Consider the following 26,894-nt stretch of genomic DNA (forward strand, 5'->3'; position numbering starts at 1 on the left):
CATGCCCTTGATCGGAATCGAACCTGGGACCCTTCAGTCCGCAGGCTGACGCTCTATCCACTGAGCCAAACTGGTTAGGGCTGATCATAGCTATTTGTTAGCTAATTTTTAGCCTTCAGCTCTCACCTCAAAGGCCACCTCCTTAGGGAAGTCTTTATTGAGGACTACCAGGTAAAGTCCTTGGTAAGTTACTGTAAATGATGCCTTCTTCTTGGCTTCTATAGGATTATATATTTGTAATATCAATGCTGCCTGGACTATAGACTATATGGGGGCAGGATCTCTCCAGCCTTGCCCAGTGCCTGGCACCCCGTAGGTGCTCAAAAGAGGCTGTTGAATGTGTCAACAAACATTAGGCAATAGCACAAATCTTAGGGCCCCTGGATATACAAATGAATGATAATTCTCCGTGACGGTTTCCAAACTTGACAGCTCTGTATTCTCTGAGCCTGGTTCATGGTTAACTGATACCTAACAGAATTGTGGCTTTCCCCCTTCACAAATGGCATTTTAAAAAATATATATTTTATTGATTTTTTACAGAGAGGAAGGGAGAGGGATAGAGAGTTAGAAACATCGATGAGAGAGAAACATCAATCAGCTGCCTCCTGCACACCTCCTACTGGGGATGTGCCCGCAACCAAGGTACATGCCCTTGACCGGAATCGAACCTGGGGCCTTTCTGTCCACAGGCTGATGCTTTATCCACTGAGCCAAACCGGTTAGGGCACAAATGGCATTTTTAAAGGCGGTAGAGGAACTCCTTAAATGAAAGACCCAAAGAGACGCTCCTGTCCTCTGAGAACAGGCAGTTGGACTAGTTTATCCAGGTATGACTCTGTGTTGACCCATCTTACGTGATGCCCCTGCGGTCAGTGGCACACACGTGAGAGATGGCCCAGCCGGGTGTATCGCTCAGTGTGGTGGCTCAGAATCACCAAAGCTGACCGGCCCACAAAGGAATCAAGTTCACGGCCAGGGCCTTCAGCATCAGCAGGGCTATCATTACCGATGGAACTGATCCAGGTTTCATCATCTTATTTCAGACACTTGAAATAGGAACGTCTAGATTTCGAGCTTGTTGAGGTCCCTTCTATTCAGTTATTCATGTATTGCATACGCTCAGCAAATACTAAGTGAGCACTGGCTGTGTGCCTGCCACAATGGGAGGCACTACATTTAGCGCAGGACGTGAAGCACAGCAGGTCTTCCATCACAATGGCGCTTAGATGGATGGTCACATGTCATGAGAGGTTTCCGAAAGGAGGGACTTGAACTTGCTTTAAATCAACCCTAGGAGAAGCCGCCGCCTCTGTTCTATACAAGCCTGCTTCTCTCAATTGCATTTATTTTGAAGTGTCAGTGTGTTTTTAGTTTGAATGCATTTTTAAAATCACAAGGCCAGTCATAGGTGGTTCTAGACAATCTTACATTTTAGATGTGTAAGTATTTCAAAATGAAAGAAGAAAGTGCAAAATTTCAGTGTTTATTTAAGATCTTAAAAATGCCTATAATGTAAATATACATATATATATACACCTCTCCCTCTCTCTCTCTCTCTCTGTCTCTCTCTCTCTTTCTCTCTCTCTCTCTCTCTCTCTCTCGATAGAGAGATTGCAGAGACTTATAATCCAGCTTGAACTAAATTCTCTCTGGTTCTAAGAGACCAGATGCTATGAATTTTCTTACATTACTTTAAAAATAACCCAATAAATGTTCAACCATAACTCCCACATGGAAAAAGTGACAGATGACAACCCCTCTACTCAGAGAAGTAACAACCTCAAGATGGTCGTCAAATGGATTATTCCACTTGTCCATTATTTATGTAATGGGTTAATTGGGTGAGTCATTATTTAAAGATAAGGAGCTAAAATAAAACTTAAAAAAAGCCTTAGGCTACTCAGAAGCAGCGCTTAAAGGAAGAAAACACTACCTAGGTTAAGACAGTTCCCAAAACTGATGGAAAAAAAAAAAAAAAAGACAGTTTCTGATGCTACAGGATTCTTATCCCCAGGGTTGTGGGACAATCCTGTGATGTCGGTTCTAAGCAAGGAAAGGCTTGGTGCCCTAACCGGTTTGGCTCAGTGGATAGAGCGTCGGCCTGTGGACTGAAGGGTCCCAGGTTTGATTCCGGTCAAGGGCATGTACCTTGGTTGCGGGCACATCCCCAGTAGGGGGTGTGCAGGAAGCAGCTGATCGATGTTTCTCTCTCATTGATGTTTCTAACTCTCCCTCTCCCTTCCTCTCTGTAAAAAATCAATAAAATATATATATATATATATATATATATATTTTTTTTTTTTTTAAAGGAAAGGCTTGGTGAGAATCTGAATGGTTCATGATATGAGATTTTAGTATTGAAGGAAGTGGGGCTGCACATTAGAGACAGAGAGAGAGGTATCCTATATAATAAAAGGCTAATATGCAAATTGACCGAATGGTGGAATGACCAGTCACTATAATGTGCACTGACCACCAGGGGGAAGATGCTCAATGCAGAAGCTGGGTCCTGGCTGGCGAGCGCAGCAGCGGTGCTTAGATGGCGCTTAGATGGATGGTCACATGTCATGAGAGGTGGCAGCGCTAAGGATGTCCAACTGCCCATGGGGAGCGGGCCTAAGCTGTCAGTTGGACATCCCCCGAGGGCTCCTGGACTGCTAGAGGGCACAGGCCAGGCTGAGGGATACCCCCCCTCCCCCCAGTGCACAAATTTCATGCACTGGGCCTCTAGTAAATGTATATTTACATTATAGGCATTAAAAAAATCTTTATTGTTCAGATTATTACAGTGGTTCCTCTTTTTATTCCCCCATAGCTCCCTTCCACCCGGTTCCCACTCCACCCTCTGCCCTAACCCCACCCCCCCACCCCCCACACTGTCCTCATCCATAGGTGTATGATTTTTGTCCAGTCTCTTCCGGCACCCCCCGGAGGATTGTCAGTCCACTCCCTTTCTATGCCCCTGATTCTATTATATTCACCAGATTATTCTGTTCATCAGATTTTTTATTCACTTGATTTTTAGATTCACTTGTTGATAGATATGTATCTGTTGTTCATAATTTTTATCTTTACTTTTTTCTTCTTCTTCCTCTTCTTACAGAATACCTTTCAGCATTTCATATAATACTGGTTTGGTGTTGATGAACTCCTTTAGCTTTTTCTTATCTGTGAAGCTCTTTATCTGACCTTCAATTCTGAATGATAGCTTTGCTGGGTAGAGTAATCTTGGTTGTTGGTTCTTGCTATTCATCACTTTGAATATTTCTTGCCACTCCCGTCTGGCCTGCATAATTTCTGTTGAGAAATCAGCTGACAGTCATATGGGTGTTCCCTTGTAGGTAACTAACTGTTTTTCTCTTGCTGCTTTTAATATTCTCTCTTTGTCTTTAGCTCTTGGCATTTTAATTATGATGTGTCTTGGTGTGGTCCTCTTTGGATTCCCTTTATTTGGGGTTCTCTGAGCTTCCTGGACTTGTAAGTCTATTTCTTTCACGAGGTGGGGGAAGTTTTCGGTCCTTATTTCTTCAAATAGGTTTTCAGTATCTTGCTCTCTCACTTCTTCTGGCACCCCCATAATTTGGATGTTGGTATGCTTGAAGATGTCCCAGAGGCTCCTTACACTATCTTCATATTTTTGGATTCTTTTTTCTTTTGGCTTTTCCAGTTGGGTATTTTTTGCTTCTTTGTATTTCAAATCTTTGACTTGATTCTTGCGATCCTCTAGTCTGCTGTTGGATCTCTGTATATTATTTTTTATTTCAGTCAGTGTATGCTTAATTTCTAGTTGGTCCTTTTTCATATCCTTTAGGGTCTCACTAAATTTATTGGCCTTTTCTAGAAAATTCTTGAAAAAACCTTATAACCGTGGTTTTGAATTTTATATCCAGTCGTTTGCTTTCCTCCATTTCTTTCATTTGTGATCTGTTTCTTTGTCTCTGCATTTTGGCTGCTTCCCTGAGTTGATAGAGTGGCTTTGTGTGCTAGGTGTCCTATAGGGCCCAGTTGCTCAGCCTCCCTAGTTACCTGAGGTGGACACTCTTGGTGCACCCCTTTGTGGGCTGTGTGCACAGTCTTGTTATAGATAAGCCTTGATTGTTGTTGGTATCACTGGGAGGAATTGACCTCCAGGCCAATTGGCTGTGAGGATCAGCTGTGTCTGTGCTGGGAGAACTTCTGTGCTGGAGACACCCTTATGAGGCAAGACTTGCTTCAGTGGGGCTTTGGTGCTCACCGAGTCTGCCCCCTGAGTGTGTCCCTTATGGATCCGAGGAGTTGTAATCTGGATGGTCCTACTCTGACCCTTGGGTACACTGGCTCTTGGATCTCCAAGGAGATCCAATTTAGCCTCTGCCTGAGGCCACCCAGCAGGAGCTATGAAGAGATCTGCAGATTCCTCTTCTTTGTTTGGGTTTTGGAGGTGCCCAGATGAGGCCCAGCTGTGAAACAATGCAAGCTGCTGTGGGGCGTTGGACCTTCTTTGGATGTTCTGGGTCTCTCTGACTCAGCTGCAATTTGATAGGTAAGTTTAGATTTCAAAGGACCAGGCCATTCATATGCAAAAGCCTCTGTGCACAGCTTGGATGGAGCAGAGTCTCAGGGCAGAGCAAACAGCAATGGCTTCCCATCAGCCCTGCCCTAAGAGGCCCCGGGTCTCAGTGTCCTGTGGTAATCGCTGCAAGCACCTCTGAGAGAAAGCTGCCCTCGAGTTCCGCCTGCTGCCAGACAGTCCAGTTTCTCACTGTATGAGTCTGGGTCCCCTGAGTCTCGCCTGGAACTGGAGTTCAGAGCAGTTGGGAGCTTGTGTCTCCCTCTGGCTTGAAAAAGCCAGCTGCGTACTCAGTTGCCAGCCCTCTCTGCATGCGCGCCTCCGTACCTCTGCCTTCTGCACCTCTGCCTTCCGCACCTCCTCTGAGTCTCAGTGTGCTTTTCTCTTTCCTTCTAGTTGTAGAATTTCCACTCAGCCAGTCTTCCTGTGGTTCTGGATGATGTCTGTTTTGTCTTTTAGTTGTAGTTTTGAAGTTGTTGTGTGAGGCAGCAAGTTCAGGTGTTTACCTATGCCGCCATATTGGTTTCTCCTATAGGCATTTTTAAGACCTTAAATCTAAAAGTATATTAGGTTGAACTGTATGCAAATTTTTGTTCAACTTTCAAGCAATTTATTCTATTGTGGATACCAAAGTACAGTTTTTTAGTGAAGAGCATGGGTTTTGAGTCACATTTCTGGGTTTGTATCTGGGCACCCCCGTTGATTTGCTACATGTCCTTCGGCAAGTTGTTTAGTTTTTCAGCACTTTTGTTTTCTCATGTGAAAAATGGGGATGATAGTGATTCCCACCTCCAAAGCTTAAGAATTAAAGAAAGCTCATAAAATGCTTAGCACAATGCTTGGCACATAGTGACTTTTCAATAAATGCTACCTATTAGCACCTTACCTGGGCATCATGAGCAATGGATGTCAGATATTGTGAGGTTTGATGGGTTAGTATTACTGTTATTGTTAACGTTAGGGTTAGATTTATTCCTTGGGTGGGAAAAATTTGCTTTGGTAATGCTCTCTAAAATACCCCTTTCTCAATCTTGCATGCATAGATGCATGGCCCATGGACACAGACAATGGGTTGGTGACGGCCTGGGGCAGGGGCGGGCTGGAGGGGGCCAATGGGGGGAAAAAAGGGGACATATGTAACACTTTCAACAATAAAGAATTATTTAAAAAATAAAAATATTTTATCTTAAAAAATAATAAATAATAAAATATCCCTTTCTCTTCACGTTTTCCCCAAGGTCCTGCTCTTGGAGCCTACACTGACTTCTGATCCATCACCCCAGGACTTTTTGTTCCCCAGTTTCTCTCTTCTTTAGCTTGTTTTTTTCCACTGCTGGTCAGGTGCTTCTTTGTGAGCTTGAAAAGTGCCGATTCATGACTTATTCGCTACTTCAAAGCCATATGTTCCATTTTATCATTGGCATCCAATTTATCTATCTGACCTTCACCACTTTATTCAAAATTCAAGCAGTCAGAAGCAAATACCTTTCATCTCCTCACATGTTTGCTTAAAAGCTCAAAGTCAAAATGTCACCACGGTGTCTTAAGATTTCTCAGACTATTTTGCATAAATCTACCCAAGAGAACAGACATATATACTGGATCTATTAATGTCAGTATAATAAAATTATTCCGGGTCCACTTTGATGACAATAAATATTCATAAAAGTTTCTTTCATTTTAAAAGAGATCTGATATTGGAAATTATTCTGTCCTGTCCCTGGAGCTTTCTTTTGAAACAGATGTTCTGTCCATCCAGTTGAATGTTAACTCAAAGACATATCAGAAAAAAAAACACAAAACAAAAACCTCTTTGAAATCAAATTTATTTTGATTTTTAAAAATATATTTTTATTGATTTCCGAGAGAAAGGGAAAGGGACAGAGAGAAACATTAATGATGAGAGCGAATCGCTGATCGGCTGCCTCCTGCATGCTCCCTACTGGGGATCCAGCCCCCAACCCGGGCATGTGCCCTGACCAGGAATCAAACCATGACCTCCTGGTTCATAGGTTGACCCTCAGTTACTGAGCTACACTGGCCGGGCTGTTTCATTCTTATACAAGATTTGACCCCTTTTATGGGTGAATCAACACTTCAAAGGGCTTCTCTGACCCTGTTCTTTCTCCCCTTATTCGTTGTCTCACTGATTCAATCCTCATTCATTCACCATGAATCTGAATGTCTCATCAAGATTTCCTACACTTTCCACATGAAGCACTGGCATTAGTAAATATGTTTAATTCTGAGAGTGTTTGTGAGACTTTTAGCAGTTTGTAATCCTCTTCTCTTTCTCTTTGTACTTCCAGGCCATCACCTTCAGTAACAGAACGAATCAGGCCAGTCAGTAAGCTGCCAGTTCCTGCCAGCACCTTGTTGAGGAACCCAGCTGGACCAATTTCTAATCAACGCGCACCCCCCCACACCAAAACACAACATCTCTGGGTCTCTGAAGGAGACAGACCAGAATTTGAAAATTTTCAGACTTCCAATAGACATTGAGTGCAAAAGGATACTTAGGTTTGCCTTGCACCAATCTGCTCTAATTGAGGGACATAGAGGGAGAATACAGGTGTTACATTTTACCTAAGAAGTCACACAAACACATTCTACATTTAAACCTCTGCACATAGAATGGATGATGGTTATTGAAACTGCCCAAACGTAGAGACAACAGTGAATAAGATATAGCTTGAGAGGTGACCAGGCAGTTGCGGAACCAAGGAATGGATAATTACAAATATCAGGACAGCTATGAGGGCTATGCCCACACTGATGGCTACTATCCCGGCAATGAGTCCAACCCGGAGGAGGATGCACAGAGTGATGTTACCGAAGGCCATGACGAGGAGGATGAGATCTATGAGGGGGAGTACCAGGGCATCCCTCACCCGGATGATGTCAAGGCCAAGAAGACCAAGATGGCGTCCTCCAGGGAGGATGACCTTCGGGGCCAGGCAGACCTGATGGCTGAAAGGATGGAAGATGAGGAGCAGTTGGCTCATCAGTATGAGACCATCATGGACGAGTGTGGCCACGGGCGCTTCCAGTGGATCCTCTTTTTCGTCTTGGGTTTGGCCCTGATGGCTGATGGGGTGGAGGTGTTTGTGGTGAGTTTTGCCCTGCCTAGTGCAGAGAAGGACATGTGTCTGTCCAGTTCCAAGAAAGGAATGCTTGGTAAGTGGAAATTTCCAAAGATCATTCTCTTCCTGGCATTAAAATATGAAGGGGAAAGAACAGTACATTTATGTAGCACCTGTCAGTGGTAGGCACCTTAAGTCTGTCGTAATATCCTTTCAACCTCATCATTTGACACACAATTTGCCATGAAGGTGTTTTTTTATCTTAGAGAAATTCATTAATTGGCTCACATTTAGACAGCTAATGAGTATTGGCGCTTGGAATTCTACTCAATTTTGTTTGATACTTAAGCTCTTAGTTCTTTTTTTGTTGTTGTTGTTAATCCACACCCGAGGGTATTTTTCCATTGATTTTTAGAGAGAGTGGACAGGAGAGGGGGAGACACACAGAGAGAAACATGGATGTGCGAGAGAGAGAGAAACATCAATTAGTTGTCTCCCATATGTGCCCTTGACTAGAATCAAACCTGGGACCCTTCAGTCCTCGGGCCGGTGCTCTACCCACTGAGCAGAACTGGCTAGGGCAAGCTCTTAGTTCTTTTTCCAAATCTTGTGCCCTCATTGAGAGTCTGAGTTCCCTCTCCTTCATATTAATGTATATATTTTTATTCATTTCAGAGAGGAAGGGAGCGGGACAGAGAGATAGAAACATCAATGATGAGAGAGAATCATTGATTGGCTGCTTCCTGCATGCCTCTTCCTGGGGATTGAGTCTGCAACGGGGCATGTGTCCTGACCGGGAATCAAACCGTGACTTCCTGGTTCATAGGTCAATGCTCAACCACTGAGCCATGCTGGTCGAGCTCTCTCTCCTTCATATGAAACCATTTTCTATATCCAAGTGACAAATACGTTTTGTGAGTGGCAGGCCAAGATCTCTTCCACTCTGTGCTTTCCTCTGTGTCCTTCCAGAATCCACTCCGCTGCTGGTTTCTCTTGTATGCAAGTGTGAGTAGGCCCAATGCCCACATGTCTTGGGAATCGATGCTGGGCTGAGCACACCCACGGAGCCCTGCAGGCTATTGAGAGTCACGTGGTAAAGCACAGATGGATTCTGTAGGGTGGAGACCCAGCTTTGCAAATCAATGAGGCGAGCACCCTCAGAGCCGGTGTCATCCATCAGGTCTTGGATGCAGCAAGGATTCTGTGAAATTTGAGAAAGGAATGTGGCAGAGAAGAGATTCATCAGAATATGGATAAGGATTTGTCCTGGTCATTAAATGTCCTGCAAAACCCATTCGTTCTCCAAATGTAGAGGCTATGCAATGGATCCTTTAGCAAACATACAGTTATTGAAAGCTTACTAGGAGTCAGGTTCTGACTCAAGACTGAAACCTACTTAAAGGCCCCCAAGAACTAAAAATCTATCTAGCAACTTAGTTTATTCATTCAACAAATATTTGCTACTTGTATTCCATGTGCTCATCCCTGTGTTCATCCCCTGGGGAGAAAATAAGGAACTAGACAGACACAATCCTTGCCTCTCAATGAGCTTACATAGAGCAGGTATTAACAAACACAGAGACTTATGACAGGTTATGAAATACCTGTGCTATTCTGGTCCCCAGTACTTGCTTTCTAGCAGTGGTGGCAAACATGTTTTCTAAAGGCCCAGATAGTAAATATTGTAGGCGTTGTGGGCCCAGATGGTCTCTGTCACCACTAATCAACTCTGCCTCTGTAGCACAAAAGCAGCCTTAGACCTTATGTAAACAAGTGGGCGTACCTGTGTTCTAATAAAACTTTATTTACAGAAAAAGACAGTGGGTAGGGTTTATCCTATAGGCTGTAGTTTGCTGGCCTCTGATACAGAGCCATTACAAATAAAATTAGGATAAAAAATTTTAAATCTGCATAAAGAATTATCCCTGGGGGGAAAAGGCATTGAATACACACAACCAGAAGAAATGATTTGAGAAGCAAGGCTGTCAACTGGAGCTTTTAAACACCAACACAATTTTAGTAGTTTTTTGGTTATTGTTTGTTTATTTATTTTTAATCCTCATCCCAGGATATTTTTTTCTTTTTCATCTTCTTTTATTTTTTTAGAACAGCACCCTAATATGGGATTAGGTGCAACAGAGCCCTCTTGTGGAAATTCTGAGAACAGCATGATAGTGAGGGATTAGGTGCAATGTTTTCAAACACTTTCCTAACCAATGAGCATTTTTTAAAACAGTAATTATTACTGTTCTCAAACACTTTCACACACAAAACACACTCCTTAAAACAAGAATACCAAGTGCTTCCACTTTCTTAAACAATAAGCACCTCTTAAATCAAGAATACAGTGTTTTCAAACACTTTTCTACACAGTGCCCCCTCTTTAAAACGAGGAGTCTACGTGTTTGGAAACACTTTCTTACGCAATGCGTAGCTTTTTAAAACATGAAAACGACAGTGTTTCAGACAGAGTTAGCTAGTAGTGTTTATGAATATATTGTTTATACGTTATCATAGAGTAAATACATGCTTTGTCTATTGGTAAGATGGTCCACACTTTGAAGGAATACATAGGTTAACCCAGTGTGTGGAAAGCTGTTAACTTCTGTGAAATACTGTAATATAATTTCATTCACCTGGGGAGCTTGCTGGAGCATTCATCACACCATTAGGATATGTATCATTTAGTAATTATAACTGTGGTGAAACAGTTTACTGAAATCCAATGCAGTAAGAATGAATTCTAAGTGTTTTCAAATACTTTCCTACACAACTGACAGCTCTGTTAAACGTGAATTCTAAGTGTTTTCAAACACTGCTCTACACAGTTTGCAGCTCTTTAGAAGTGAATTCTAACTGTTTTCAAACACTTTTATACACAGTTTGCAAAAGTTTAGCAGTGAATTCTAAGTGTTTTCAAATACTTTTCTACAGTTTTCAGAGTAATGGTTATAAGGATGCTCAAACATCTGGATAAGAAATTAACCAACATGTGTAAGAATCAAGAGCAAATGAAGAATGACATAGCTGCAATAAAGAACACAGTGGAAAGTTTCAACAGTAGACTAGAAGAAGCTGAGGACCTAATCAGCGAATTAGAAAACAAGGTAGAAAAAAGCATCCAAGCAGAGCAGCAACTGGAAAACAATTAAAAAGCAGGTGGAGCGTCTGAGGGAGCTTTGGGATAACTTGAAATGAAACAACATTTGCATAATAGGGGTGCCAGAAGAAGAGGAAGCTGAGCAAGGAATAGAAAACCTGTTTGAAGAAATAATGACAGAAAATTTCCCTGACTTGGGGAAGAAAAGAGTCACACAAGTCCAAGAAGCACAGAGAGTCCCAAATAAAATGAACCCAAAAAGACAGACACCAAGACACATTGTAATTAAATTGGCAAATGTCAGCAACAAAGTAAGAATCTCAAAGGCTGCCAGAGAGAGACAGAAAGTTACCCACAAGGGATCTCCCATTAGACTATCAACTAATTTCTCAACAGACACACATCAGGTCAGAAAGGAATGGAATGAAGTATAGAAACTGATGCAAAGCAAGGGACTGAATCCAAGAATACTATATCCATCAAGGCTATCATTCAAAATTGAAGGTGAAATCAGGAGCTTTGCAGACAAAAACAGACGAAGGGAGTTTATTACCACCAAGCCAGCAATGCAAGAAATGCTAAAGGGACTGTTATAAAAAAAAGAAATAGAAAGAGGAAAAGGAATATAGGCATAAAGAATAAAAAAGGCAAAAAACAAGTACCTATCAATAATAACCTTAAATGTAAATGGATTAAATGCTCCATTCAAAAGACATAGGGTAGCTGAATGGATAAGGAAACATGATCCATATATATGCTGTCTACAAGAGACCCACCTTAGAACAAAGAACTCACACAAACTGAAAGTGAAGAGATGGCAAAAAAATGTTTCAGGCAAATAGAAATGATTAAAAAAAAAAAAGCTGGGGTAGCAATACTTATATCTGACAAAATAGACTTCAAAGTGAAGGCCATAACAAGAGATAAGGAAGGCCACTTCATAATACTTAAAGGGATTGATACAAGAGGCTATAACTCTGGCAAACACATATGCACCCAAATACAGGAGCATACGAATATATTAAAAAATAAAAAACTTCTGGAGGATATCAAGGGAGAGATGGATAGCAATACAATCATGGTAGGGGACTTTATACCCTAATAACATCACTGGCTACATTTTCTAGGCCTGTGGTCGACAAACTCATTTGTCAACAGAGCGGCAAACCGTGGCTCGCGAGCCGCATGTGGCTCGTGAGCTGCAGTTTGCCGACCACTGTTCTAGGCAAAGTATCAACAAGGAAACAGCAATCCTAAATGATACCCTTGAACAGATGGAACTAATTGACATCTTCAGGACATTCTACCCCGAAGGTATAAAATTTACATTCTTCTCAAGTGCACATGGGACATTTTCAAATATAGACCACATGTTAGGACACAAACTAAGTCTCTACAAATTCAAGAAGGTTGAAACCATATCAAGCATCTTCTCAGACCACAATGGCATGAAATTAGAAATCAGCTACAATAAAAATACTCAAAAACAATCAAATACATGGAGGCTAAATAGCATGCTATTAAACAATGAATGGGTCACCAAAGAGAGCAAAGAAGAAATAAAAAAACATCCTGGAAAAAAATGAAAATGAACATACAACAATCCAAAATCTGTGGGACACAGTGAAAGCAGTACTGAGAAGGAAGTTCATAGCAGTACAGGACTACCTAAAAATAATAAGAGAAACTGGTAATAAGTTGTCTAAAACTACAACTTAAAAAATTAGAAAGAGAAGAAGAAAAGCCCAGAACAAGTAGAAGGAAGGAAATAATAAAGATCATAACAGACATAAATGCCGTAGAGACCAAAAAACAAACAACAACGACAAAAACAATACAAAAGATCAATAAAGCCAAGAGCTGGTTCTTCGAAAGGATAAATAAGATTGATGAGCCTCTAGCCAGGCTCACCAGGAAACAAAAAGAGAGGACCCAAATAAACAAAATCAGAAACGAAAGAGGTGAAGTAACAACTGACCCCAAAGAAATACAAAGGATTGTAATAAAATACTATGAACCATTTTATTCCAACAAACTGGACAACCTGGATGAAATGGACATATTCCTAGGAAAAAACAATTTTCCAAAACTCAATCAGGAAGAATCAGAATAGCTACTGATGAAATTGAAGCAGTAATTAAAAAACTCCTAGCAAGCAAAAGCCATAGTCCAGACAGATTCACAAGGGAGTTTGACCAAATATTCAAAGAAGAACTAACAACTCTACTCCTCGAACTATTCCAAAAAATTCAAGAGGAAGGGACACTTCCAAACTCTTTCTATGAGGCCAGCATCACCCTGATTCCAAAACCAGATAAAGATGTGGTAAAGAAAGGGAACTGCAGGCCAATATCCCTGATGAACATAGATGCTAAAGTCTTCAACAAAATTTTAGCAAACCGGATCCAGCAAATACATTAAAAAGATCATACATCATGACCAGTGGGATTTATTCTGGGGATGCAAGCCTGGTACAATATTTGCAAATCAATAAATGTGATACAGCACATAAACATATTGCAAGACAAAAATCACATGATTATATCAATCCATGCTGAAAAAGGATTCGACAAAATCCAACACCCTTTTTTCATAAAATTTTTTAGCAAAGTGTGACTAGAGCAGTGGTTCTCAACCTTTTTAATGCCGCGACCCTTTAATACAGTTCCTCATGTTGTGGTGACCCCCAACCATAAAATTATTTCCATTGCTACTTCATAACTATAATTTTCCTACTGTTATGAATCGTAATGTAAATATCTGTGTTTTCTGATGGTCTTAGGCGACCTGTCGCGACCCACAGGTTGAGAACTGCTGCTGCAGAGCCTAAGACCATCGGAAAACACAGATATTTACATTATGATTCATAACAGCAGCAAAATTACAGTTATGAAGTAGCAATGAAAATAATTTTGTGGTTGGGGGTCACCACAACATGAGGAACTGTATTAAAGGGTCGCGGCATTAGAAAGGTTGAGAACCGCTGGACTAGAGGGAACATACCTCAACATAATAAAGGCCATATATGACAAACCTACAGCCAACATCATACTCAATGGTCAAAAACTAAAACCATTTCCCCTAAGAACAGGAACAAGACAGGGATCCCCACTTTCACCACTCTTGTTCAACATAGTTCTGGAAGTCCTGGCCATAGTGATCAGACAAGAAGAAGAAATAAAAGGTATCCAAATTGGAAAGGAGGGGATAAAACTCTCATTATTCGCAGATGACATGATACTGTACATAGAAAACCCTAAAGACTCCATAAAAAAAACTACTAGATTTAATAAATGAATTTGGAGACATAGCAGGATACAAAATTAACTCCCAAAAATCCATAACATTTTATACACCAATAATGAACTCTCAGAAAGAGAAACTAAAAAACAACAACAAAAACCAAAAATCAACATTCCCATTTACCATTGCAACAAAAAAATTAAGATACTTAGGAATAAATTTAACCAAGGAGGTAAAATACCTGTACTCTGAAAACTACAGGACATTGAAAAAAGAGATAGAGGAAGATATAAACAAGTGGAAGAATATACCATGTTCAGAGATTGATAGAATCAACATCTTTAAAATGTCCATATTACCCAAAGCAATATGTAGATTCAATGCAATCCCTATTAAAATACCAATGGCATATTTCACAGATCTAGAATAAACACTTCAAAAATTTATATGGAATCAAAAAGACCCTGAATAGCTGCAGCAATATTTGTTTTTTTAAAATATATTTTATTGATTTTTAACAGAGAGGAAGGGAGAGGGATAGAGAGTTAGAAACACTGATGAGAGAGAAATTGATCAGCTGCCTCCTGCACATACTGGGGATGTGCCTGCAACCAAGGTACATGCCCTTGACCAGAATCGAGGGATCCTTCAGTCCATAGGCTGACGCTCTGTCCTCTGAGCCAAACCGTTTAGGGCAAGCTGCAGCAATCTTAAGAACGAAGAACAAAGTTAGAGGAATCACAATATGAGATATCAAGTTATATATACTACAAAGCCACTGTACTCAGAACATTCTGGTACTGGTACAAGAACAGACATATAGATCAATGGAACAGAACAGAGACCCCAGAAATGGTCCAAGCTGCTACGCTCAATTAGTATTGACAAAGGAGGCAAGAGCATACATTGGGGCAGAGACAGTCTCTTCAATAGGTGTTGGGGAAATTGGACAGGTACATGCAGAAAAGTGAAACCAGACCACCAACTTATACCATACACAAAAGTAAACTCAAAATGGATAAAATACTTAAATGTAAGACATGAAACCATAGAAGTCCTAGAAGAAAACATAGGCACCAAAATCTCAGACATCTCTCATAGCAATATGTTTACATATGCATCTTCTAGGACAATTGAAACTAAGGAGAAAATAAACATGAAAATAAAAAGCTTCTGTACTGCAAAATAAACCACCATCAAAATAATAAGAGGGCCCATTACATGGGAGAACGTATTTGTCAATGATATATCTGGTAAGGGGTTAATCTCCAAAATATATAGGGAACTCATACACCTTAACAAAAGGAGGACAATCCAATTAAAATATGGGCCAAGGACCTAAATAGACACTTCTCCAAAGTGGACATACAGAAGGCCCAGAAACATATGAAAAAATGCTCAAAGTCACTGATCATCTGAGAGATGCAAATCAAAACAACAATGAGTGATCCCCTCATTCTGTTCACCTGTCAGAATGGCTATCATCAACAAATCAACCAACGACAAGTGTTGGCGAGGTTGTGGAGAAAAGGGAACCCTAGTACACTGCTGGTGGGGTGCAGCCACTGTGGAGAACAGTATGGAGTTTCCTCAGAAAACTAAAAATGGAATTCCCATTTGACCCAGTCATCCCACTTCTAGGAATATATCCTAAGAAACCTGAAACACCAGTCAGAAAGAATATATGCACCCCTATGTTCATAGCAACACAATTTACTATAGCTAAGTCTGGGAAACAGCCTACGTGCCCATCAGCAGATGAGAGAATAAAAAAACTATCGTACATTTACACATTGGGATACTATGCGGCAATAAAAAAGAAAGGACTCTTACCATTTGCAACAGCATGGATGGACCTCGAGAGCATTATGCTGAGCGAAATCAGCCAGTCAGAGAAAGATAAGTATCACATGATCTCACTCATAGGTGGAACCTAATGAACCAAATAAATAGATGATCAAAAATAGAGCAAGAATCATAGAAGCAGGAGCAGACGGTTGAACCTCAGAGGGAAGGCAGGGGAGGGTGGGTGGGAAGAGAACAACCAGGGAACTTGTATGCATGTATGCATAACCTGTGGACACAGACAACAGGGTGGTGAGGGCCTGGGGGCGGAGGAAGGATGGCAGCAGCCTGGAAGAGGTTAATGGGGGGAAAAGAAGGACCTATGTAATACTTTCAACAATAAAGATTTAACAAAATTAAAAAATAAAAGGGGCATTGGGTTTTCCAAAACATCGCCCGGTCTCTAATGTTTGTCTTCTCTCTCCATCCCCTCCCCTCTCTTTCCCAACAGGGATGATAGTCTACCTCGGAATGATGTCGGGGGCCTTCGTCCTGGGGGGCCTGGCTGATAAGCTGGGGAGAAAGAGAGTCCTCAGCATGTCTCTGGCCCTCAACGCCTCCTTCGCCTCCCTCTCCTCCTTCGTCCAGGGTTACGGAGCCTTCCTCTTCTGCCGACTCATCTCAGGCATTGGGTATGTAGTCTCGGCGCGTCAGCTGGACCCTCCTGGAACAATGGTCGGTCTTTCCTGCAACTCCAGCTCTGGGCGGTACCTCCAAAAAGTCTCGGGACTGGGTTTTTGTCTGACTCCCAAGATACTGTATTGAAGTTACCCTTAGAAACTTACCCTCAGTTAATGTCAGTATAACATAACCCTGTCTCTGCCAGTCTTTCTTTCTTTCTTTTTTTTTTTTTTTAATATATATATTTTATTGATTTTTTACAGAGAGGAAGGGAGAGGGATAGAGAGCCAGAAACATCGATGAGAGAGAAACATCGATCAGCTGCCTCCTGCACAACACCCAGTGGGGATGTGTCCGCAACCAAGGTACATGCCCTTGACCGGAATCGAACCCGGGACCCTTCAGTCCGCAGGCCGACGCTCTATCCACTGAGCCAAACCGGTTTCGGCAGTCTTTCTTTCTTTTTAAAAAAATCCTCGTCCGAGGATATTTTTCCATTGATTTTTTAGAGAAAGGGGAAGCGAGAGGAAAAGACAGAGAGAGAAATATTGATGTGAGAGAAACACATCTATTGGTTGCCTCTTGCACGCCCCCAACCATGTCCCGGGCCGGGGAGGAGCCTGCAACTGAGATCCGTGCTCTTGACCAGAATCAAACCAGGACCCTTCTGTTCGCAGGCTGATGCTCTATCTGGCTAGGGCCTCCACCCGTCTTTCAAATCCACTTGGTTCTTTCACCACAGAGCCTAGGGGTGGGGTAGAGGCCGCTCGGTTTCTGCTGTGACCATTTTTAGTGTGTGACTTGATTCTTTCCTTCTGGCATCTCTTCCCCCGCCCTCCCCCACTGCAGTATTGGTGGAGCTCTGCCCATTGTGTTTGCCTATTTCTCTGAATTCTTGTCTCGGGAGAAGCGCGGGGAGCACCTCAGTTGGTTGGGCATCTTCTGGATGACCGGGGGCATCTATGCGTCTGCCATGGCTTGGAGCATCATTCCACACTATGGTGAGTGCGCTGGCTTCAATCGCCCGGGGGCCCTTGTTACGATGGCACCTGCATCCAAAACACATCTCCTGTCCTCAGCCTATTCCCCATGCTCACACGCAGTTCCTGTGTATGACCGAGATCTTCCTAAAGAACTTGCAACACTGGAGACACATTTGCTAATTTCAGTACATGTGTTTCAGGAAGTAATACAGTCTGTCCTCCTTCCCTCCCTCCCACATCCCCTTCCTGCTCCCTAATTCTCGCCTTTCCTTTCCTTTTCCCCTTCTTTTTTATTTGAAAGAATTCCACCTGTAATCTCCTTCAGCCATGGTCTCCTGAACAAGTGAGGCTCCGGTAATTCCATGTTACAGATGATGCAACAGAAGCCAAGAGAAGTTGGTGACTTGGCCAAGGTCACGCCCCTGGCATGACCTTAAATCCTGATGCTGCTTCACAATCCCCAGCCCCTATGCAGGATTCTTGTAGACAAAAGCAGCTCTTTTTTTAAAAAAAATATATATTTGTATTGATTTCAGAGAGGAAGGGAAAGGAAGAGAGGGATAGAAACATCAATGATGAAAGAGAATCATGGATCGGCTGCCTCCTGCACGCTCCTTACTGGGGATCGAGCCCGCAACCCCGGGCATGTGCCCTCAACCAGAATCGAACCCGGGACCCTTCAGGCCACAGGGCGACACTCTATCCACTGAGCCAAACCAGCCAGGGCTCAAGAGCAGCTCTTACGACCAGGTCTCGGTGTCAGCTGGGACAATTTAATTATCCAGATAATTGTGATAAGTCGATTCTCTGGGCAGAGACCTGGCAATGTTAACTTTCACTGCTGGTTTTGTGAAGAGTAAAGTAGGGAGAAGGCAGCAGTTTTGAATTTGATTAGGTCTTTTGAGTGTATCCTGGGTGACAAATGCCATCAGCATCCTTCAAAATCATTTCCAGAAAACCGCCGATGATGGGTGAGGGCTTTGCCATGATTTAGGACCTGCAGAGTGATGGGGATAGCAGACATCTTGCTCCTGAAGCTAGCCAACACTTCTCTCATTTTGTTGTTGTTTTTTGTTGTTGTTGTTAATCCTCACCCAAGGATATTTTTTTCCATTGATTTTTAGAGGGAGTAAAAGGGAGGGGGAGAGACAGAGAGAGAAACATCGATGTGAGAGAGACACATCCACTGGTTGCCTCTCTCACGCACCCCAACTGGGGCTAGGAATTGAGCCTGCAATCAAGTTAAGTGTTCTTGAAGTAATCAAACCCGGGACCCTTCAGTCCGCAGGCCCATGCTCTAACCACCGTACAAACTGGCTAGGGCTTGGTGTCCTTGTTTTAAACGTGGTCCTGTGTGTGTTCTGAGCGAGTGGAGGCTCCAGGCATATCTTTTTTTTTTTTTTTAAAATATATTTTATTGATTTTTTACAGAGAGGAAGGGAAAGGGATAGAGAGTTAGAAACATCGATGAGAGAGAAACATCAATCAGCTGCCTCCTGCACACTCCCCACTGGGGATGTGCCCACAACCAAGGTACATGCCCTTGACCAGAATCGAACCTGGGACCCTTCAGTCCGCAGGCTGATGCTCTATCCACTGAGCCAAACCAGCTAGGGCTATATCTTTTTTTTAATATATATATATATATATATTCTCTCTCATCATTGATGTTTCTCCCTCCCTCTCCTCTCTTTTCCTCTCTGAAATCAATAAATATATATTTAAAAAAATTTTCAATGGATGTATAGAAATATGGGCTGTGGCCTCTGTTTGTGCCCTCACCCGGGGCCCTGTTAATGTCAGGCCAGGCCCACGAGGGGGTTGTCAGGATGCAGACTTCTAGCGCTCACCCCGGACTTGGGGCTCAGAGCTTTAGGGGGACAGCAGGGAGTCTGCACTTGAGCCTGCTTCCTGGGGGGTCATTTGAACCTACTTTCCGGGCGATGCCCTTGGGCCTGCAGTTGCAGAGTCAGTGCCTGAAGGTCACTCAAAGAGAGTGTCACCCTCTCATTTCTTGGCAGGCTGGGGCTTCAGCATGGGCACCCACTACCACTACCACAGCTGGAGGGTGTTTGTCATCGTCTGCGCTCTGCCCTGCACCGTGTCCTTGGTGGCCCTGAGGTTCATGCCCGAGAGCCCACGGTTTCTGCTGGAGGTGAGTCAGCGCCCCTGCCCCAAGTCAGAGCGGCAGTGGGACAGCGCCCAGAGCTGGCTGTGCGTTCTCAGCCCCTTAGACCCTCATCCTCGCTTGCTGTCTGTGATGGTGGCTTGCCCTGGATTCATGGACTGCCTAGGCAGGGGGCTCAGGAGCTCACCCAGCGCTGGGCAAGGGGCAGGGGGCCTCCTGAGTTGCTTCCGCCCCTCACTCTCTCTGGGTCCCGATAATGAGGCTCTGCAAAGCTGCGTGACATTTCTCCTTGGGAGATCTGTGCTGAAGCTTGTCGCTTCAGGACTCTTAGCCATGCAGGACCCCTCCTCACCCAAAGGCAGCTCCCAGCGTCCTGAGGGATGAGTCCCTGGAGCCTTCCACCTCGGGGTCTTCTGCGTGCAGTGGTCAGACGTGATTGGGCTGGTAGAGGGGCAGTAGGACTCACAGGCTCTTGCAGCCCCAAGTCTGAGTCCACTTGTGAGCCTCCTCCTTGACCTTTCTTCAGAGTGAAATTTCCCACTGACCAGGAGACAGATGCAGCAGGGAGTGGGTTTTTAAAAAATATATATTTTTATTGATTTCAGAGAGAGGAAGGGAGAGGGAGAGAGAGAGAGAAACTTCAAGGATGAGAGAGCATCATTGATCCGCTGTCTCCTGAATGCCCCTTTCTGGGGATGGAGCCCGCAGTCTAGGCATGTGCTCTGACCGGGAATCAAACTGTGACCCCCTGGTTCATAGGTCAATGCTCAACCACTGAGCAACACCGGCTGGGCAGCAGGGAGTGATTTTAACCAGGGATATCTCAGAAGTTACCCTTTGCTGTGTATTAGTGTCCTGGAGCTGCTGTAACAAAGGAGCACAAACTGAGTGGCTCAGAGGAACGGACACTTGTTGTCTCAGCATCTGGAGGCTGAAAGTCCAAAGTCAAGGTGTGGGCAGGACCACACTCCCTCTGGAGCCCCCAAGGGCATCCTTCCTCACCTCTTTTATTATTTTATTTTTATTTTTTAAAATATATTTTATTGATTTTTTACAGAGAAGGAGAGAGAGCCAGAAACATCAATGAGAGAGAAACACCAATCAGCTGCCTCCTGCACACCCCCCACTGGGGATGTGCCCGCAACCAAGGTACATGCCCTTGACTGGAATCGAACCTGGGACCCTTGAGTCCACAGGCCGATGCTCTATCCACTGTGCCAAACCGGTCAGGGCCTCACCTCTTTTAATTGGTTCGAAGCTCTATCACACCAGTCCCTGCCTTTGTCATCACACGTGTCTTCCCTGTGTGTCTCTGTGTCTTCACACGCTGTCTTCTTATAAAGACCCAGTCCTATGGGTTAGGGGCCCGCCTACTCCAGAATGACCTCATCCTAATTACATCTGCTGCAATCCCTTTTCCAAAAAGGTCACACTGTGAGGTCCTGGGGTTAGGACTTCAGCATATCTTTTGGGGGAGGGACACGGTGCAACTCATGCCATGCTGTGTCTTTGCTTTATCCTGTCAGTGACTAAATGACCTCCACCCAGGAGTCCGTTCAACCTTACAGCTCCAGTAGCTGCAGTGCAAAATGACGTTAATACTGAGCATTCACATCTCGAAGGCACAACCTTATAATCCTTCCACTGTGCGCTGGGGACAGAAACCTGTCCTCATCGTTCACAAGCCCTATATAGTCACAAGTCCACATCCCGTCGCCTCAAACTCAGGTGTCAGCACTCATCAGCAAAGGGCTTCTCACCTGTCTTTCCTTGGTTTACCAGATGGGCAAACATGACGAAGCTTGGATGATTCTCAAGCAAGTCCATGACACCAACATGAGAGCTAAGGGGACCCCGGAGAAGGTGTTCACGGTGAGTGGGGGGTCGCCTATGCCAGCAACAGGGGCTTCTCTGGTTTGGTTTGCTGACAAATAATGTTAGGTGAGCACACTCCAGAAAATTTGTCTATGATGCGTAAGACCCCTGACATTCTGATCGTAATAAGTTCTTTGCATTTTGATGGATTTCCTTTTCAGTACCAATAATAATGAAAGATAAAAACTAGCTGTATTCATGAGGAGGTAACATAATTGCATGTATTCACAAATACGTGTTACTTAAGAGTTCTCATGAGTATTCTATATGTTACCTCATAGTGTTCATAAGCATGCTTCTTTAAAAAATATTTTTTTATTGCTTTCAGAGAGGAAGGGAGAGGGAGAGAGAGAGAGAGAAAGAGAGAGAGAGAGAGAGAGAGAGAGAGAGAGAGAGAGAGAGAGATAGATCAATGATGACAGAGAATCATTGATTGGCTGCCTTCTGCACAACCGCCACTGGAGATTGAGCCTGCCCTTGACCGGTATCGAACCTGGGACCCCTCAGTTCGCAGGCCAATGCTCTCTCCACTAAGCCAAACCAGCTAGGGCCATAAGCATGCTTTTTATTTTATCCTCATCTGAGGATTTTTTTCCAATGATTTTTTTTTTAGAGATTGTGGAAGGGATGGCGAGAGATACAGAGAGAGAAACATAGATGTGAGAGAGACACATCAATTGGTTGCCTTCCACATGTACCCCGACTGGGCTGGGGATGGAGCCTGCAACCGAGAGATGTGCCCTTGACCAGAATCTGAACCCAGAATCAGTTCATGGGCCAATGCTCTCTAATCACTGAGCAAAACTGGCTAGGGTTGTTCTGTTGTGTTTTTAAAATGTCCTACACAGCAAACCCCACTTCCCTATTACACACACACACACTTACACACACACACGCACACACATACACTCACGCACACACACATACACACACTATTGCCTACATGGGTTCTAGACTCCTGTGATGTTAATAACCATTGAGGATAGACTTGTGAATTTCAAGGTAGAGTCAACCCTATTGTGGGAAAATCAGACATACATGGGAATTTAGTGAATTATTACCCATTAACTTCAAGGCTTGACTGAGGGATACGACTGATTCATTTTTGTCTGCGGTGGGATAAATATCCCGAAGAAATGCTGTGCACATCTTTGGTTAAGCATCACTGAACTGGAGGGTCACCACAGGCTCCTCTGACCTCAATACATTAATAAAGTCAGTTCCATGAAACCACAAATGGAAAAGTCTGGTACAAAGTAGGGGTAAGATTCTCTAGCTCATCTTTGCTTTACAGGTTTCCCACATCAAGACTCCCAAGCAAATGGATGAGTTCTTTGAGATCCAAAGCGCAACAGGAACTTGGTACCAGCGCTGCCTGGTCAGATTCAAGACCACGTTCAAGCAGGTATGACTGGGACATGTGGTGGCTGAGAGGCGGGGCTCTGTGGAAAGCTGTAGCCTCAGTGGAAAAAGTAGAAGTCTTGAACATCCCCATCAACCCAAGACAGTGTGATGGGGAGGAAGCAGCCCTGCATGGGGACCTTTGGGTCTGAGCCCATGACCACCTCTCACTTGCTGTGAGTCCTTGAGCCACATACTCTCTTACATCTTAGTTTTTCTTTGCACTTCCTCCCAAGGCAGAGATTTTGAATGTAGGTAAAAATGTGTCATCTGAGTAAACATCCTTCTCTCTAGCATTTTCTCTTTAATCCATCAGAAGAAAGGAGTGAGTGAAATAAAGGCCGCCCCCCACCCCTACCCCCACCCCCCGAGGTTTGCTAGTGATGTCTGAGAAAGTTTTCATAAAGGGCCAGGCCATTTCTGCAGAAAAGTGGCTCCTACAGTCAAGCCAGCTGTTGAGCACCGAAGCAGCTGATGGCCGGTCTGCTGAGACTGGTGACCTTGGTGCATGGTCCTTTAATGTTTGGAGTAACAACCCATTCCTGCAGGCAGGGAGCAGGACTCAGCACTCAAGCATATTCAGTGCTTGAAATCCCCATTCTGTGCATTTTTTTCAGGGGGGGGCGGTGTTAATCCTCACATGAGGATATTTTCCCATTGATTTTTAAAGAGAGTGGAAAGGAGGGGGAGAGACAGAGAGAGAAACATTGATGTGAGAGACACATCGATTGGTTGCCTCCCACATGCACCCTGACCAGGGCTGGGGATTGAGCCTACAACCAAGGATTCTGGTGTCCTTGACCAGAATCAAACCCGAGAATCTTCAGTCTGTGGGCCAATGCTCTAACCACTGAGCGAAACCGGCCAGGGCCCACTCAGTGTGCTTTTGATCACACCCATGGGATATTGTTGTGTTTCCAGGGAAGACGCTGTGGGACTGTTAGAAGTCGAGGCCTGCCAGTAAGAAGAGAATAGGCTTTCCTTGGAACAGGATTGCCACTCGTGGGAGATAACATTGCCCATTCTCTCCATGGCTTCCTAGGCCAGTGGTCGGCAAACTCATTAGTCAACAGAGCCAAATATCAACAGTACAACTATTGAAATTTTTTCTGAGAGCCAAAAATTTTAAACTTAAACTTCTAACGCCACTTCTTCAAAATAGACTCGTCCAGGCCGTGGTATTTTGTGGAAGAGCCACACTCAAGGGGCCAGAGAGCCGCATGTGGCTCACAAGCAGCGGTTTGCCAACCACTGTCCTAGGCCATTCATTAGGAACCCTTAGAAATGAGTTCTGCTGAGTCACAGTTCCTGCCTTTAACCTCCGTTGTCTGGTGTGGGTTTCAGGTCTGGGATAATGCTCAGTACTGCCTGCTGGGGCCTTTCAGGATGAACACGCTGATTCTGGCCGTGGTCTGGTTCACTATGGCTTTAAGGTACGTTCTTACTAAATGCACTAATTTCTCTGAGCTTCACGGGCCTCATCTCTAAACTGAGGATTGTGATTAGTTCTAACTTGAGGAGTCTGAATAGGACTGGATGCTTTCAGCCGCAAATAACAGGCAAGGTACTCTAGTCACATCTATAATGCAAGAATGCAAGAATGGGCCTTCCTTACTCTGGCTGCCGGCACCGCCTTCACTCTGGCTGGAGCCGCCTTTTCGCTCTGGCCTGGAGCAGTCTTTTCGCCTTCCCACGCTGCCCAGAGGTCTGGAGCGTCTGGGTTGGTGCAGAACCCTGCATTGTTGCCATGGCGACAATGCAAGCATCCTGCCTGCACCCGCTCGTTGTCTGCATATGCAAATTAACCACAATCTCTGTTGGGTTAATTTGCATACTCACTCCTGATTGGCTGGTGGGCATCATGGAGGTATGGTCAATTTGCATCTTATTCTTTTATTAGTGTAGATACACACACACACACACACACACACACACACACACACACAAATATAATTGATTTCAGAGAGAGAGATAGAGATAGAAACATCAATGATGAGAGAATCATTGATTGGCTGCCTCCTGCACATCCCCTACTGGGGATCAAGCCCACAATCCGGGCAGGTGCTCTGACCGGAAATCAAACCATGACCCCCTGGTTTATACCATAGGTTGATGCTCAACTGCTGAGCCACACCAGCAGGGCCATCCTCATTTTCCTATTCAAAGGACTACATTGTTGCATCTGCTCCAGGTACTCAACAATATATTCTGGAGATCTCTCAGACCAGTAAATTGAGATTTTCCTCACTCCGTACAGCCCTCCACAGAAAAGTACCTCACTTTATCCGGCCAGGGATTCATTGCTCCACGCCTGGGGAGATTGCAGACTTCTATTGCAAATACTGCCACAGTGACTCACTGTCTGGAGGCTACTGTGTATTGTGCAACTCTATCAGTGGAATAGATTCCTAGAAATGGGATTATGGAGTCAAAGAGGGGAAACCCATCAGTAATTTCTTTAGACCTTGACCCATGGTCCTCCATATGGTATTGCACAATTTTATCCTTTACCCAGCAATGTCTGAGACCACCTGTTTCCCAACAGCCTCACCAACAGGGTGTTTGGCAATCTTTGAGGTTTTGACAATCTGGTAGGCGAGAACGGTAACACAGTATGGTTTTAATTTGCATTTTTCTTATTATGAGTGGGATTGAGTATGTTTTTTTATGACTCATGACCATTTGTTTGAGTTGGTTATTTTGAATTTTCTAGGTATAAAACTGTATAATCTACAAATAGTGGTTTTACCTTTTGCTTTTTTACATTTTTATGTTCTTTCTCCTGTCTAACTGATTGGCTAAGACCTATGCTATAGTGTTCAATAGTAGTGGTGATAATGGGTGTCCTAGTCAAATTTCTGACATTAGTAGGAATGTCTTTAGTGTTTCTCCATTAAGTAAAACTCACCCTTTGGAGCTGAGATATGCATTTTCTTTTTTTTTTTTAATATATTTTATTGATTTTTTACAGAGAGGAAGGAAGAGGGATAGAGAGTTAGAAACATCTATGAGAGAGAAACATCAATCAGCTGCCTCCTGCACACCTCCTACTGGGGATGTGCCTGCAACCAAGTTATGTGCCCTTGACCGGAATCGAACCCGGGACCTCTCAGTCCGCAGGCCGACGCTCTATCCACTGAGCCAAACCGGTTTTGGCTATGCATTTTCTTACATGTTATGGAGAGTGGAAGGGATGGGGAGAGACAGAGAGAAACATGGATGTGAGAGAGACACATCGATTGGTTGCCTCTCACATGTGTCCCAACCAGGGATGGGAATCGAGCCTGCCACCAGTTGAGGTATGTGCCCTTGACTGGAACCGAATCCAGGACCCTTCAGGCTTCGGGCCTACGATCTATCCACTGAGCCAACCCAGTGGGCTGGACTGTTCATTTCATTTGTCCCAATCTATTGGTATTTTTCACCAGGAATGAATGTTGTTTTTCATCAAATGCCTTTTCCGCATCTATGGAGATAGTAATGAATTTCCCCCCTTAGATCTGTTACTATGATGTGCTATCTGATTAGAGCAACCCATGTCAAACTCTTGACCCATGGGCTGCATGCCTCATTGATTTGGCCCGTGTTAGCCTTTGAGTTTGACATGCTTGGATGAGAGTTTCTACTAATGAACGATAATAATACGTTTAAAAGGAGTGTTATCTACCTCAAATCAGGAATGCAGATTCTGCTCATGAGATAATAATATTTGCTGGTGTATTTTGTCTTCTCTGCCCCAGTTACTACGGCCTGACCGTTTGGTTCCCCGACATGATCCGGTACTTTCAAGAAGAAGAATACAAATCCAAGATGAAGGTATTTTTCGGCGAGCACGTGTTTGGTGCCACGATCAACTTCACGATGGAAAACCAGATCCACCAGCACGGCAAGCTTGTGAATGACAAGTATGTGAGAGACTCAGACAGTCCCTAGGTCAGCTGATGGTCCAGGGGACTGTTCTTGGGAGAGAGCCATGGGACAGATAGGAATTCATGGCGGGGGAGTGAGCTCCAAGAATATGGTGGTCCCACAACTTCCCATGGCTGCCAGAGACCCTCTAATT

At 43.8% G+C, this 26,894-nt stretch overlaps 1 protein-coding gene across 3 annotated transcripts in view; it reads left to right on the forward strand.

Moving 5' to 3' along the window:
- SV2B (synaptic vesicle glycoprotein 2B) overlaps positions 1-26,894 on the forward strand; it is a 66,933-nt gene that overhangs the window by 30,156 nt on the left and 9,883 nt on the right. For all 3 annotated transcript variants that reach the window (XM_080651822.1, XM_080651820.1, XM_080651821.1), the window contains exons 2-9: positions 6,862-7,729; positions 16,275-16,455; positions 17,294-17,445; positions 19,449-19,582; positions 21,338-21,427; positions 22,725-22,835; positions 24,176-24,264; positions 26,572-26,736. In XM_080651822.1, coding sequence (XP_080507948.1) covers positions 7,279-7,729; positions 16,275-16,455; positions 17,294-17,445; positions 19,449-19,582; positions 21,338-21,427; positions 22,725-22,835; positions 24,176-24,264; positions 26,572-26,736 — 1,373 coding nt within the window. In that variant the 5' untranslated portion in view covers positions 6,862-7,278. The remainder of the gene's footprint in view (positions 1-6,861; positions 7,730-16,274; positions 16,456-17,293; positions 17,446-19,448; positions 19,583-21,337; positions 21,428-22,724; positions 22,836-24,175; positions 24,265-26,571; positions 26,737-26,894) is intronic.

The sequence above is a fragment of the Plecotus auritus genome, assembly GCF_963455305.1.
Source record: "Plecotus auritus genome assembly, chromosome: 15".
NCBI lineage: Eukaryota > Metazoa > Chordata > Mammalia > Chiroptera > Vespertilionidae > Plecotus > Plecotus auritus.